The 15,679-nt window shown below is 36.9% G+C and overlaps 2 protein-coding genes across 2 annotated transcripts; one reads left to right on the top strand and one right to left on the bottom strand.

The window, feature by feature from the left end:
* Positions 1–268: 268 nt before the first annotated feature.
* On the top strand, positions 269–3,332 carry LOC131789905 (small nuclear ribonucleoprotein F). The gene is made up of 4 exons (XM_059107093.2): positions 269–379; positions 1,262–1,387; positions 2,442–2,506; positions 3,022–3,332. Exons 1-4 carry the CDS (start codon positions 374–376, stop codon positions 3,086–3,088), a joined length of 264 nt encoding a protein of 87 aa, XP_058963076.1. The 5' UTR covers positions 269–373; the 3' UTR covers positions 3,089–3,332.
* A 789-nt stretch (positions 3,333–4,121) lies between these two features.
* On the bottom strand, positions 4,122–15,662 carry LOC131789893 (cilia- and flagella-associated protein 100). Its single transcript, XM_059107076.2, has 21 exons — positions 15,353–15,662; positions 14,566–14,649; positions 13,675–13,775; positions 12,621–12,816; positions 12,322–12,389; positions 11,969–12,022; positions 11,392–11,501; positions 10,647–10,727; positions 10,388–10,463; positions 10,234–10,275; positions 10,074–10,116; positions 9,601–9,665; positions 8,846–8,874; positions 8,146–8,212; positions 7,540–7,691; positions 7,111–7,209; positions 6,667–6,703; positions 6,380–6,459; positions 5,724–5,820; positions 4,882–5,001; positions 4,122–4,457 (listed from the first exon to the last, which is right to left on the bottom strand). The coding sequence occupies exons 1-21, from the start codon at positions 15,396–15,398 to the stop codon at positions 4,344–4,346; spliced, it is 1,761 nt and encodes a 586-aa protein (XP_058963059.2). The 5' UTR covers positions 15,399–15,662; the 3' UTR covers positions 4,122–4,343.
* Positions 15,663–15,679: the final 17 nt, after the last annotated feature.

Raw genomic sequence — 15,679 nt, forward strand, 5'->3', positions numbered from 1 at the left:
CGAGGAGATTCTGCCAAAAAAATTGGCAGATCAAAAGCTTAGAATGCCAGTTTTAATTAGCCATATCATAACTTTTAGATCTATACTTTGCAACTAACTGCAATAGCTGTTGATCTCTGGAAAACAAATAACAATATTATTAATAATAGATTACAAGAATACTTACCAAGCGTGAAATAATTACCGATTCAAAGAACATGGACTGGAACCAGGCGCCGACTACCCACAGTCCCTCACTCGTCTATGTCCTGACCGCTGACCGATACGTTTCTCAACGTTGACAACGAAGAAAGAAGCGCGTGGCTTTTGCTGGAGTTTGACTACACTATTTTTGTCGTTTTTAACAGCACCAGGTTGTCTCAAATCTTCCATCATGGCGGTTAGTAAGCTATTTTTGGTTATTTTTCGTTGAACTGATTAGCTATTTCGAACTCTGCACGATTTAAAACCGGCATAGTCTCGGAGTCTCGTGGTGTTTCCTGTACATGGCATACAGATGCATGCTAAGATAGCACATCACATTACACGGCTAGATCGCTTCCTAGTTAGGTTGTTCCACGCTGTGGTTACTCTTTCTAAGTGTTAGGTGGCTAGACTGAAGGTTTTCACAGTGGGGACACAAGGTTTATTCACCTAAACCAGATTAAACTCTTGTGGTAACAGATAACCAGTCTTGATTTCACTCTCGCATTAAAACTTTAAGGACTACCGCTCTGACGAATTATTAAGTGCTTGTATGTTCATCATGGATATGTCACTCACTTATGGTGAAATGCCTGTGGTCTTAACTGAAGTTTACAGGTCGTAATTCCCTAAGAATTACTAAAACGCAAATAAAGAAAAACAGAGATCTAGAGGGATAGTGAATAAGCAAAGAAATTTACATTAACTTGGTTGTTCTCATCACTTTGACGATTTGACTTGTTATTAAAAAATACCAAATCTACTTAAATCTGGTGTAAAATGCTGTTTGAACATCATTGATTACAACACAGAATTGGTTTGAACCCAGGATTAACATTTTATTGTATTGTTTGATCATCTCTGTAATAGAAGTCCTTGTTATGGGTATTAGTGACTGATTTCTAGGCAACCTTAGGCTGTGTTATTATCAGTGTTAAGTGACAATCGTGGTTGTTGAATTGTCAGTTGCCATCACAGACAACAGTCCTTCCTATAGCAACTCTCATCAGAAGATCAGACTGCACGATCGAAGTATTTATTGTAAAAGAACTGATTTTACATTAAATTGCCTACTCAGACTATGCCCTTAAACCCCAAGCCCTTCCTTAATGGGCTCACTGGCAAGCCAGTTATCGTGAAACTAAAATGGGGGATGGAATACAAGGGTTACCTTGTGTCTGTGGATGGATACATGAATGTTCAGGTGAGTTTATCTTCTGCGAAATCTTCAGTTTTTCACCAACTTGACTTGTTTTTATGGGCTCAAAAAAGAATGCTGGTTGGAGAAAGTATGGTATATTTAGGTGGATGCTTATTTATGGTAGATGCCTTATTTATGGTAGGCTTGATTTTGGCAGGAGAATCTCAGTATTTTCTTCAAAGCTTAGCAGCCAGCTTTGATTTTATAGGACCAAAAAGCTGGGGACAGAAAGAAGCTTCTAGCAAGAGGGGGGGAGGGGTTATGTTAGGGTTAGGGGGAGGTGAGTAACAGTCTTTAAGAAGGAGAGGGGGAGGGTTGGGGAAATATAAATTATGCCTGCTAAAGACCATTGATCTTTTGGAAACTCTGTTTGCATATGAACAGAGCTTCCCATTGGTACAGTTTAGCCATGCCTTTCAGTCACAAGCTGAACTGTTTCACTTTGCCCTTGCCTGACAAAAAGAAACAGATGCTGAATTCTGCAAAGGAGAAATTGATAAAAAAAAAGAAAAGATGTTTGAAAGTATGAGTAACCAGGAAACTTTTTGTCAAAGACAGTGAGCCACTCTCACTTCTAGTCAAAGATATTTCAAATAAACAAAACACCAAGAGTAATTGTTATTTCAACTGTTTTGGCAGAATCCATGATGATTTCCCATAGCATCAAGATGTTTATAAATACAGTTTGTAATATCCCCTTTCCCCTTCCTTTACTATTACCTTGACTAGTAAGACACACATGATAATTTTTCTCTCTCTTTTATGTTATACTGTTACCTATAAGCCTGACCTTACCGGGATGTAAATAAGACAGGGTGCCTCAATATGACTTTCTTGAGAGGTCCAAAACACAAAATGCCATTCATAGTCCCAACTTTGTTATAATGCAAATAACCACTTTGAGGGATTTGTAAGCACATGTAATCTACTTCTTTAATGCTTCCACTTACATGGGCTGTGAGCAAATTTGCTTTAAGCACATGCTTGTGCATGTTCATGTACTGTAGTGTAATTTGTATCATATACAATGGTGAAAATGTGTTTTTTGTTTTTACAGCTTGCTAATACAGAAGAGTTTATAGATGGTGCATTGACAGGCAATTTAGGGGAAGTTCTAATTAGGTAAGTTGTTACTGTAAGATTGTACTCATGTGATGTGATGTTAGTTGAAGTGGCACTGTCTTTTCCTAGCAGCACAAGGTTATCTTTGGAATAGATCCTTTTAAGAATGTCCAAAGATTATCATGTTCATTCTCCTCTTTGTACTGTGTCCTTTTTTATAAATTTTTTTTTTATTAATTTTCCACATTATTGCTAGATGCCAATCCCAGATATTTAAATCTTTTACTCTCAGAAGTAATTAACATGTAACTTCTCCTAAGAGTATCCCTACATCATCCCAACTTACAGCTAATAAGAATACACTAACTAATCAGGCAGAAGATGTTATCTTGATCGAACAACAAATTCTCATAAGTAATTTACAAGGTAATGTGTAGTTGCAAGAGGGGAGAATTGACAATCAGATTGTGGGAGCTAAAGGGTTAAAGAAACCATGAGTAACAACTTAGGACCTCTTATAATTTGCTGAAGGTGAATACATTGCTATTATGTTGTTGTTTATTTTCTTTGTGTAGGTGTAACAATGTTCTTTATGTTCGTGGCGTAGATGAAGAGGAAGAGGATGGAGAGATGAGAGAGTAGCCTCTTAGAACTATTTACAGTCAGCTTTTTTTGTATTATATTTATTACTATGTAAATTTAGGACTTTCCTATAAATTTTATCCACTGAAAAGCCTCTCACGTGCGAGAGATGTTGCAAGGTTAACTTGTAAACTGGCGTTTTCTCATAGAAATTGGAGATCAAACTTTATTCTGATGGTTGTCATTTGTACGTTCTGCAGTTTTGAGCTTTTGAGTAGAATAAAAAAATATATATTGTTGGTAATTTAACATACAAACTAGTCCCAAAGAAATGACACAACTATTCCTCATGTAGTTTGTCTAAATAGGTCATTTTATTTGTATTGAGGTAACTGTCGTTAACATACTTTGCTTCAATTTTTTTTTAAAATATAATAACAAAAAAAACTTAAAGAAGTAAATAATACTTGTTTTCTCTGAGATTATTTTGTGCTTTCATACGTGATATTCAAACTTATTTTACTGGCCTTCATAATCGAATTTCGAAAAAAAGGAGAAGAGTTCTGTTTGAATGCGTTCATTTGCAAGTATTCTATTTTTTAATAATACATCAATGCGCATTGGTGATGGTTTACCGGGTCACCTCAAATACTCTCCTCAAATTAACACCGCGTTCACTTTAGTCTGTGGTCAGCAGTCCAGCCCGCCACACGAGCGGTTAGACAACACGATGGAAATCTACAGTTGTCACGTGAAAACCAATTAAGATTCAAAGCGTTTGACAGCTCCAAGGCACTAGTTTCCCATCGGCTGCGCGCAAAGGAACTTATCTTTTTGGGAGCACTCCTGGGAATTACTTTCGTGAAAGTGTTTCGAAGGCATGTTTTTGGAAATGTATCAGTTCGAGACGTGTTTGTGGACAACATGATTGGGGAATCTTAGCGTTTTCAACTCGTTTCACACCGGGATTTATCAAGTACGATCGCCAAGTTCATGAGTTCTTCACGGACCCAAAGATAGAAGCCCAAAGTAAGCTCAAGGTAATCGGAAAGCCCTATACCAGCAGATGTCACACGATTTAACGAAGGAATTTTGTAATGGTGCAATAGGACCATAGATTTGCTTGTTGTTTATTAAACATTTCACATGCATGTATATACAATTTACAAAAGTTTGATTTAAATCAAAGCCAGTGACAAATTATCTCGAACTCGTGTGACTTTGTTTTGTTTCGCGTCCCAGTTGGTTCAATACAAACAAAAATTTATTTTTTTGCAAGAAACAAATTTCAAGGAGTCTACAGCTGTTGAGAGTTTTATGTAAAAAAATATTTCAGTTCCTCTTCCTCTTTGTCTTGTTTCTTGTCGGCATCCTGCTGCTTTCTTCGCGTCTGCGGTGGTTCTGAGCGGAACATCAGTGGTTTACCAGTCTGAAATGAGAACAAGCCAAAACAGAGCAATTTTTAAAAAGTTTAAAGAACTTTGGGATTGAATAGTTTTTCCTTCACTGAGCTTTACGATTAGACTAGAAAACCCACACCACACTTTCAACCAATCAGATGCAAAAGTTAAAACCAACTGTGACACCGTCATACGTTTTCCCGCGCTAAGGCCGTTATCTGTGTTTACATTAAGTGTTCACTGGCTCTGTGATATTTCCTATTGTTACAATTGGCCCTTGTTTTTACTTTGGTTTCGTAATTGTAGTCTTCCTTTGTGAAATATCATAGGGCAAAAGACCATATTCTCTTATTCTCGGGTCTAAACTTCTGAGCGAAGCCAATGACAAGCTTCAACGTAAGATTAACAGCCCTGTAGATTTTAGGGTCATGTGACATGGCATGTATTGCCCACCTTTTTCTTCGGCTCAGCTTGAGCTCGTTCTAGGGCTCTCCTCACACGGTCCTCTTGATGCAGTCTTTGTAGTTCCATTTTCTCTTCACGAAGACGTAAGCGTCGATCTTTCTCTTTTGCCTATGACAGAAAAGAGAACAGTGCACCAGTCAGGGAAAGTTCCATGTAGTATACACGGATCACTCTTTGATCTTTCATAATTTACTTTCGTAATTTTCAGTCCAAGTTGAAGACTTTTTACTTTCGGTTCCCCTCCAACTACCAGCTTCAAGGATTTACTCCATTTGCCTCAGATAACTATCGTTTCTGTGTTACAACGAGGGTAATTGTGAAGCCGTTGAATGAAAATAACTACAATTCTACAGATCTTTGCAAATAACAGTCATCTTCATAATAATATTAAGCAGCTAACCTTCACCAAATGTGACAGTTCCTTTAATTTGGAAAAGGCATTTGAAGATGACAAAGCAGAGCTTGCAGTTAAAGCCTTCGAAAATGTTACATCAAGAACAATGCCGATTTTAAATCTTCATGTGAGTCACGTTTTCATTTTAAACAAATCATATTCCGTACATATAAATAAGGGCGTAAGTTTCTACAGAAACTGTATTATTACGAGAAATTTTGGTGAAACAACTGAGTTGATAACTATGATGTAAATTAGCCACCGGAAATAGTTTCTAAAGCTGACGTTTCAAGCATAGGCCCTTCATTAGAACCCTAACGCTCAAAACGCCTCAGAAACTCTTTGTGATGGTCAGTTTACATCATCGACTCAGTTGATAAAGCTAAATTATCCCCTATTGCGTGCCTACAATCGTGGTTCTAAACAGGCCTCGTACCTTTTCTGCCATTTCCACTCGGTCCGGTGGCATAACTTCGATTTGTTCAAAAAGCTCTTCCAGGCGATTTTCAATATTGGTCAGCATCTGAAGGGTGCTGATAGGATCAAACAAGTCAAGGGATCAATCAAAACAAACAGACAAACAAGTGACAACTACAGTCACAGCCTGTTTGAAACAAAGAGCGCCAACAAAATACAAGAACAAATCAATAACCAACAATGAGACGCGACTGAAGTAGTCTGCTACCGCCGTTCGATTAGCAAAACTGGGCGGGAAAAAAAGCCCCGTGATAGTGGCGGCGGAGAGAAAAAACTAAGGAGGTTTGGGTCGGGTACATTAAGAAACCCGACCCACACCTCCCTCGTTTTTAGCTCAGACCATCATCGCACAACATTTACCAAGCGAATGCCTGGAACAGGCTATAACTAAAGCGAAGAACAGCTTTAACAGAAGAATGAATCATCGCATTCCTGGCGATTCGTGTTGACTTGAACATCTTAAAAGGTAAAGATGGGAGAACGGACTTCTTGTTTCTTTGTTCCTTTGTTTCGATTCTATGTCGCAGGACTGGTAATGGTTGGGGCATCAAGAGAATTTATTGAGCACATATCAGGTGCAAACAGTTTTCACACCGACAACCACCCATAGCATACCTTATGTTGGCCTCGTTATCTCCTATACAATTCCGATAAACCTCTTCGACTTTCTTGTTCAACGTTTGAAGCATTTTTTCCTGAAAAGAACGTAGTGAAAAAAGGCAGTAATATAAAAAGCTTATAAAGGAAAAGGAGAATTGTAATCAGGCCAGGCAAGATTCAGCTACATATCACAAAAATCCCTCAATCAATAGCTCACGCTGTCACGAAATCCTACAGTATAACGTGTACAAAAAATTATCTGAATACAGTTCCACGGGTCCAAAACAGAGAGGGCGTGTTACCTGGTCTTCTGCTTTAAATTCTCCATATGAGAACATTCTGCAAGGAAATAAAAATAAATAATCAAATAGATGAATAAACATTTATTTAATTATGAAAAAAAAAATGTTATGAACAAGAGTAAACGTACATTAGAGACGACGGGAAACTAGGACATCGAGACATTTAACACTTTAAATCCTATATTCTCCCTTCTAGCTGCTACACATTTCCTTGTAAAATCGTTACGAGAATATGGTTTTGGATCAAGATAACAACTTTGAGTATTCTAATCACCTGTTTGTTGGATAATATATGGTTATTTAAGGGAGCAGTTACATGTTAATCACTTCTGGAAGTTAGAGGGTTAAGTTCCCCTTACAAAAATGCAAATAAACTATAGTGTATTAATGTTGACTCTGTGCAAAACAGGAAATGTGGAATAATGGAGATAGAAACTACCGTACTTTGATTTCATTTCCAGTTCCTTTGCTCTCTCTTCCTCTCTGTTTATAGCATCATTCAAAAAGTCTATCTGGCCCTTGAGAATTTCTGTTTCGCGGTTCCTGTAAAGAGAAAGAAAATCAGTTAAATTACGACATAAAAGATTCCTGAATCTGCCCCTGTGAAGCAACTTCAAGTCTAACCCTAGGAAAAGGTCGAACAGGTCCTTATTACTAACGCATCAGTATGAAGGTTTCTTCGCTGGTGAGAAAATTTGAGGCTTTGAGCAACGCGAATCGCCGTGATGCCTGCAAGTGGTTCAGCTGAGACACCCTGTAACTCTCTTCCCCGACTCGTTCCAATTTTCCTGCGGGCAGAGAAACGCTCATCCAGCCGCGCTAATCATGAGGGCATACTTGCACGCTACGTCAAGTCCAACTGAGGGGACTTACATTCGTTCCTGCGTCTGTTTAATTGTCTGCCGAAGTTCCTCCAGGGCTTCTTCGGTTTCTTGACTGTTCTGAATCAGAGATAAATTTTGTTCTTCTAGTTCGGCAAAGATGTCGAGAAGCTGCTGAGGATCGCCAAAAAACAAGTCTGGCTCCTGTCAAATGAAAAAGGGACAATCTTAAAATTAATTGTAATCAACACAGCTACTGGACAAAAAGTAAGGAATATTAGCAAAAAGGTCATTCAAAAAGTGTTTACATCGGTTCAGAGAGTGTTTTTAGAAGCTCAAAAGATAATTGATCATCAAGAAATTCTATAACTTGGATTCCCTCCATCTATTAATTGTTCATTTTTATTCTCTCTCAGTTTCCAATAACCAAACCTCCATGCTCTAATTGAGCGAGAGGACTTTCCAGATCGTAGACTATCAACATGGACAAAACAGCTTCGCGAAGACAAGAAATAAAAAGGGAAAATGAAAAGTAGCAACCTCGTGCTTAGGCTCTCCTTCCCGACCCCTGAGGAGAGAGAAGAATCGCTCCAGGGGATGAGAAGAAGAGAGAGACCTAGACACGAGGTTGAAAAGGCGCTGTGTTCATTTCCCTTACAGTATCGCTCTCCTCTTCGTCAGTTTCGTAAACAGAGGCTGGACTGTCTTCTGCATCACTCCTTTGCCTATGGATTAAAGAAACATAACAGTTAAGATTTTATTCTCCTAATGAAGATATTAGGTGTTATTATAAGCTAGTGGTGAGTGCACATTGAGCGGTTCGTGTTGTAGGCCCTGATCAGGATCACTGAGGGAAATTTTTATTTTGGACATGTAACTTCGCTCTCGCAATGCCTCTTCCTACCTAAGCAAAGAGCTTCAGTTGTAAACGTAGGAAAAAAAAACAAAAAATTTTCGTGTTTTTATTTTTTTTACGTTTACAAGGCAAGCGAAGGCAAATGCTGGCAAGCCCGAGGTGCGAGATTCACACTCCTGCCATTGCGCGTCTCTTCCCTAACACGCGTCACCACTCGCCCGGAAAAAAACGCAAAAAGGAAACAACACCTGTTCTGCATGTATTTTTTTTTTCGATTTAACCGGCAGCAGCTGATATAAACGTCAGCAGTCAAGGGAAAAAAAAAACCTATCCTTTTCTAACAATCTTTAAATATTTCCAGAAGAACATGCGGATATGCACGTTTAGATGTGACTCAACAGATATCGACGTAATGGTGTCTATAAAATGCTCAAGTGGTTGGTGCGGTTGTGAATACGGTAGAATCAAAAATAATAAAAATACATACTGTTTGTACACTTACATCTTCACTAAAGGACTTCCCGCTAATTTCTGTATAGGTAAAATGCATCAAATACAATCATGTACATTGTTTAATTGAACCAAAAGAAAAGTTAAGATACACCTTGAGCTGATTGAACGATGTCAAAAGGGAATTTACGATGTGGCTCAACTCCGTTTGGTACGTATGGAGTCAAATTTCTGGGAAGAATTATTTTGTTTTCCCTTTGCCCCAGAGAGGAACTAGCATTTCATTGTTGGTTACAATATTTTCTGGCAATCACAAGTTAGGGTCTCAAGAATAAAGGAAACGATCACCAACTAAAGAAGCCCTCGATTTTCAAACAAATCTTTTTATCAGCACCTTAGTATAAGAAATGTACTGAGAACGGAATGGAGAAAATGCCTACCAATGTTGGGGAAAGGATGAAATCATTGAATTCACCATTAGGCTAATACCAATTGATACACTGTGTAAATGCTTGAATAACAGTATCGCACAAGTATCCTTGTGCAGGTCATTGGCAGGCAAGATATTGATTGTCAAGTAGACAGAAAATAATCGAATCGCGATTAGCCATTAGCCTTTTTACTGGGGCCTCTGTCAGAGGAGATGAGCTAAAAGGCGAAAAATGGCCAGCAAACAGGTGAAACTGGCAGCTGGGGTTGCACCCAAATTATAGCCTGTCTCTTGAATAACAGAGTCCCTTGCATAAGCTAAATAAGATGATCTGGTACTTTACAAGGTTCATATCAGCAGCATGTACATGTACTTACAGAGCTGGCCCTACTTTCTTTACGGCTACCACGACTGGAGTTTCTGTCAGAGCTGATTATGGAAACTAAACAAAAGGTTTTTAAGGAGAGGTAAATCATTTGCTTCTGCTTGATTCATGTAGTATACATATTGTATTATGCTAAAACGGAATTTCAAAGACTCAACTCCAAACTGAAAACTTATTCCCAAAAGGTGCAATAAACTGGGATCAAGTTGAGAGTCTATAATTGAGATTTGAGGTGCCAAAGGTCTTTTTTGAATACATGATTGAAATTTCAAAAGCATATTATAGTAGGGCTAGACATAGCAATTCATGACCAGCTTTCTTTCTTTGCCCTGAAGCCACCATAAACATATATAATTATTCCCAATCTCCAAGAGCTCAATTTGGCACTTCTGATAACATACTGTACAAAACATACACACACATCTAGGATACATAATTATATAATGTCCACTAAGATACACTCACTTCTCTTTTTTGATACTGAGCTTTTGTCCCTCTGTTTTGCCTTCTGCGGTGAAGAAAGGAAAACAAAAATAAATAAAATATGACCACCACACCAAGAAATCAATTTTTAAAAAAAATTTAAAAAGGAATACCTTTATATAGTTTTCCACTTAAATTTTACCTTTTTCTCCTCTTTGGCTTTTCTCTTATCATCTTTCCACTCCTATACAGATGTTGAATTAAGCCAAAATTAATGCAATCACAGACTCACCACAGAGATGAATTAATGATTAATTAATAATTAATAAAAAATAACAAGCATCAAAAACATGTACCTGTGGAGTAAGGGAATCCAGGAACTGTTTGTACAACATATACTCTTTGAGAGTGTCCTCATTTTTAGATATTTCACTGAAAAATTAAGGTTAAAAACCAACTAAAGTTGACATTAAATATTACTAACAGTAACTGTAGCTTAATAAGTGCAATAATTTTTTTTGATACTACAGTTAATTTTGTAGCATTGTAGGATTACTACAATTATACATGAACTGTATATTCAACAAATGATTTCCAATATCACTGTCATCTCACCTCTTTATTGCCATCATTTGAGCATTGATTTTCTTAATCTCAGCCACTTTTTCAAGTTTAAGCTTTGTTTCAGCCTCAGCTCTGTTAAGAAAAATACCAGTGGTGGATAAGCTTTGAATTGATTAAGACTTTCAAAAGTACAACGTATCTGCACATGTAACACATACATTGGATTTCTGGAAATGTAGGAATTCTTTATTATGCGTTAGATGCAGTACTTTACATTAGACAATTCTAAAAACAACAGTGTTTAATATAAAATTTCTTGATTTGCAGCTAAGTTGAAGACTGACAAGTTATACACAAACAAACTAAGATTATTGAGGTATGTTTCTTAAGAAACTGCGGTGCTGCATTAGTGGGGGAACATAACAAGATTGTTTGGTTTTAGCAACTGAGTTGATGTAGTTTCTGAACTGGCCACTGTAAAGAGTCTCTAAAGCTGAAAGCTGCATTGCTGGGGGAACATAACAAGATAGTTTGGTTTTAGCAACTGAGTTGATAATGTAAGTTTCTGAACTGGCCATTATAGAGAGTCTCTAAAGCTGAAAGCTGCATTGCTGGGGTAGTATAAGAGGTAATTCAGTTTTGGCAACTGAGTTGATGATGTAAATTTGTGAATTGACCACTGTAAAGAGTCTCTAAAGCTGACATTTTGAGTGCTAGCCCTTCCTCAAAGCAAAGATATGAATAGCAAGATATAAATTATTTCTACTAGTAAATTATTATTACAAATAGTACTCACATTTTGATAGCTTCAACTGAGTTTTTGTCATTTTCTTTTAAAAACTCATCAAACATTGCAGCATCTTCTTCAAGGTACTGCTCGGCAAGTTCAAGCTTCTTTTCTTCTGCCTATTAAGTTAAACATATGAAGATCAATGTATGAAAACTTTACTTAATAACTGAACGTGTGTACATCAAATATGATAATTATCATTAAATGATTAACTGATAATTTCTGTGGCTCGATTAACCTGAAGCTAGTGACCAGAGCACTAAATATATCTACTTCCCTCGATCTCCTTTTTAGATACTTTTAAATGGGATAGATTGCTAGGTTTTAAAAAAATTCTTTGACTCTTAAACTCCCAGGATCTGATTGTTAATTCTCCCTTCTAACTGCAACACATTCCTTGAAAATTAAATAGGAGAATTTGGTGTGAGATCATGATAACAACTTCTATGCGATAAGTTTGGACATTCTCATTACCTGTTTGCAGGGTGGCATAATAAAGATATTATGGGTAGAAGTTTCATGTTGATCACTTCTGGTAGTTAAAGGTTAATTCAATAATTATGGCTTGAATGTGATAACTAACCTGGGCAATTTCTTCCAGTTTCCTCATTTCATCACGCTTCACACCTAAAGAATACTAAAAGGACACAGCCATGATTTATAAGTACTGAAACCATTTAAAAGGCTAGCACTGGGGACTTCTAAGATTAGTCCATGATTCAAGGACATTAGACACCATGTAGACTCCTTTCCAAGCCTGTCATTTAAATGTGCCTTAACCCAATTGGAAAGCACCAACAAATAGAAATTTTATCCTTAATTAGAAAACAGTCACATCTCCCTAGCTATGACTTTTGTTAGTCCATACGGATAATAAGATGCAAGGTCAGTATTATGTACCACCCCTAAAACTGTTACTGTAGGATTAGTATTTACCTGGACTAGAAACATCTCCCTTTTCTTAGAAATGAAATCTGCCAGATTTTCTTTCTCCACATGGCGATCTGAAAGTGATTTGAAAGCATCATCATCATTATCATCCTCATCACGGGTAATTTACTTGTTTGTAACATACGAATATTCATTTTGTTTAGTGCACAACCTACTGTAATTGCAACTAAACACCAACCTTTTGTTTTAGTAACAAAAGGCTGACAAAGAATTGAGTCAGTCAATTTAAATTATTGATATACCACATTGCAATTGTTGTTCAAGATCAAATACCACAAATCTACCTCTTGTAATTGCCAAGGTAAATTGAGGGTCATCTTTGACTGCAATCACTCCATCCTTGTCTTTCTTTTTCTCCTCTTCAACAAAGTCATCTTCATTGTCGTCACCTATTTTCCTCATTGCAGCTGTTTTGGCATTGACGCGTGATGTATATGTTGTCTTTTCATGCACCTTTAAACGTCGCTGCTGGATTCTTTCCTGCCAGTGAAGAGAATTGGAATACTCATTTTACCTTACCAACTAGGCTTGTAGAGAAGAAAGTTAAAAAAACTTTCCTTTTTTCAAATTTTACCAGGCAAGCAGTGAGCTTTTCCTGTGTCACAAACTGGTTATTAATCAAGTAAGTATTTCACTTACATGTACCAGCAGTCACCCATGGGGAATGGCACAGTGACCACTTAACCCCTTACACCCTAAGATCAGTTTTCATGTTCTCCATACTGTTCTCTATACATTTCCTTAGGTGCTGACAAGGAGAATTTGTTTAACAATCAAAAGCCTCTTTAGTTGGTGATCATTTCCTTTATTCTTGTGACCTTTATTTTTGAATCAGGGGAGATATTGTCAGGAGAAATTAGATGCTAGTCACTCGTAGGAGTCAAAGAGTTAATACAGGGTAAGTCACTGGTTACTGTAATTGAGGTTCCACAGAACACCAATGATAAAAAAAAGCAGCAAAAAGTGCCATTTTGTGCCATAACTGACCGCTTCTTAAAAAAAAAAAAAAACTTTCTCAAAAACACTGCTAAGCACTGATTTCAGGAGAGAAACATGGATTCAATTTTATCTGCAATGTTATTCATAGTTTTATTGGCTGGAGTGATTCTGTTCAAAGTGACCCATACAGGCTGGAAGAGTCAATATAAACAGGTCGTTGGGACTCATTCAAAGGTGACCACAACTGCTTAATAGTGGTGGCAGCTTCATAGAGGTGAAAATTACCTTGTTTAAGGGGAAAAATTTGGAACTTAGATAACTGACTACTTACAACAAGGTGAGTACTTAATACAGTGCTGCTTAATACCTGTAGGTTCAACTGTAATTGCATGACATTACCTGTTTCTTTTTCTGTCTCTCTTTGTCTCGTAGCATAAATACATCATTATCGTGTGGAATGGTGAATGGATTATGATTTGGATTTACAACAGACTCAACCACTAAAGAAAAAAAAAATACTTGATTGGTTATTCTTCATTCAATAACTTAGTTACAATAAATGCAACTTTCACCCCAATCACCTAAGAATAAATTATCTTCTCACATTTCCATTAAAAATTCTTTACAATTTAAGCCATGAGAATGTATTGTAAAGGAAATAAAATACTACCCATTTATTGGTTGTTTACTTTCTTCATTAATATAGTGTTAGGAGAAATTACAATCTGGTAACTCCAGTGAGTGAGAGAGTGTGTAACCAAGATTTACACATCTTGTATTTTAACCCTTTAACTCCCAGATCAAATTTGTAACTCTCCTTACTGTCAACCATACAATTCTTATAATGTTAGTTCAAAGAATTTAGTATTGGATCAACTAATTATCCTCAAATTGATATTTTTCTTTATTCTCATGACTTATCTGGTTGATTTTGTATTGATATTGTAAGGAAAAATTCTGTCTTGATCACTCATGGGAGTAAAAGGGTTAAAGAAAATGAATAAAATTACTTCTGTCAACCTAATCATGTGTGACTGTCAAATACAAAATTAAATAACAGTTCCAGAAGCCAAGCAAGTTTAGAATTCTCAGGTAAGGAAATGTTTCCACACTTCACCATGGAAGGTAGATTTTCTTGTTGTCAAGCATTTTCACCCATCCTGATGACAAAGCCTCAGATATACCAGATTTCTGTCCTGAGTCTCTCAAGAACAAGATGGAATTGTATTTGTTTGTCTTATGCTAGTTTTTAACTTTTTTTCTCACAAACATTTCAGATATAGTACTTACCTGATAAAGCTGAGTGTTTACCAGAACTTGATTTTGCAGATTGCAATGCCACTTTATCAGATTGTCGAGAGGCTGATTGTCCCCCTAAATGTACATAACAGTGATTAAGCTAACATCGTCTAGGTCTCTTTATTGATTATAAGAGTCTTCAAACTAAAATCTTGGTTATCACTGACACCTTTTTAAACATTGTGGTGTTTAAAGCAAGAATCCAGGTTAAGAAATCAATCTAAATCACATTGAATTGCTTCAAAGGAAAATACTGGTCACCAATTGATGATTGGCTTTCGATTTCAGTCTGAATGGATGTAAGGTGGGTGTGAATTTCTTTTATAACCAGACAAAAAGATTAAACCTAAGGAAAAAACAATCTAATTCCAGATTTCTCTTGATTATCTCAATAGTTCCATGGCTATTCTTAGCTTGCAAGTGTGATGAAACTCGAGTGACCTGTCAACTGACTCCAATAATATGCCCTCTAACAGGTATTAGATTTAAAATTATTTCTCGTCTATTGGTTTGCAAACCGAAGTAAGCTGACTCCAATAATGTGCCTTTCCAACAGGTATCAGATTCAAGATTATTTTGTGTCTACTAGTTTGCAAACCGAAGTGAGTTACCAGTACATTTACAGCCATACACCAACTTTAACGACTGCCAAATGCCAGAGCAATTGCAAATCACCACTTAATCTAGAACTGCGATGTATATATATATAGACTGATAAAGTTTACGTAAGTGTACGCCTAGAGAGAAATGATCTAATCATAAATCTCTGAAAACTTACCACTCCGTGGTGGCTTATTTGATCCTTGAGAAGGCGATCGAGACATTTTGATCACGCTGTTGCAAAGGAGTTGCAAAGACCCCGGACTACTTTGTAAAACCCTACTACACTTGTATAAAAGTTCACAACAAGAAACACGGATTCTGTGGTGGGGAAAAACTGTTTAGAGTAGATTCAAACCCCTTAAAAAGACAAAAGCTCCTTATTTACAAACAAGAAAAAATCAATCCTTGCACAACGTTACTAGATGTCTGAGTTTGCCTCTTAGGTACATTAATGTTGTCAGAGGAGTTTCAGCGGAACATCAGCCATCTTGTGTTTAGATTG

Source organism: Pocillopora verrucosa, chromosome 11 (assembly GCF_036669915.1).
Source record: "Pocillopora verrucosa isolate sample1 chromosome 11, ASM3666991v2, whole genome shotgun sequence".
Lineage (NCBI taxonomy): Eukaryota > Metazoa > Cnidaria > Anthozoa > Scleractinia > Pocilloporidae > Pocillopora > Pocillopora verrucosa.

Bases quoted from the DNA above. Each gene is read 5' to 3' on its own strand.
- LOC131789905 (XM_059107093.2), top strand. The intron at 1,388-2,441 runs GTGAGTTTATCT...TTGTTTTTACAG, and splicing joins ATGGATACATGAATGTTCAG to CTTGCTAATACAGAAGAGTT. The intron at 2,507-3,021 runs GTAAGTTGTTAC...TTCTTTGTGTAG, and splicing joins TTAGGGGAAGTTCTAATTAG to GTGTAACAATGTTCTTTATG.
- LOC131789893 (XM_059107076.2), bottom strand. From the start codon at position 15,398: ATGTCTCGATCGCCTTCTCAAGGATCAAATAAGCCACCACGGAGTG. The intron at 14,650-15,352 runs GTAAGTTTTCAG...ATGTACATTTAG, and splicing joins AAATAAGCCACCACGGAGTG to GGGGACAATCAGCCTCTCGA. The intron at 11,502-11,968 runs GTTAGTTATCAC...TTAACTTAATAG, and splicing joins AACTGGAAGAAATTGCCCAG to GCAGAAGAAAAGAAGCTTGA.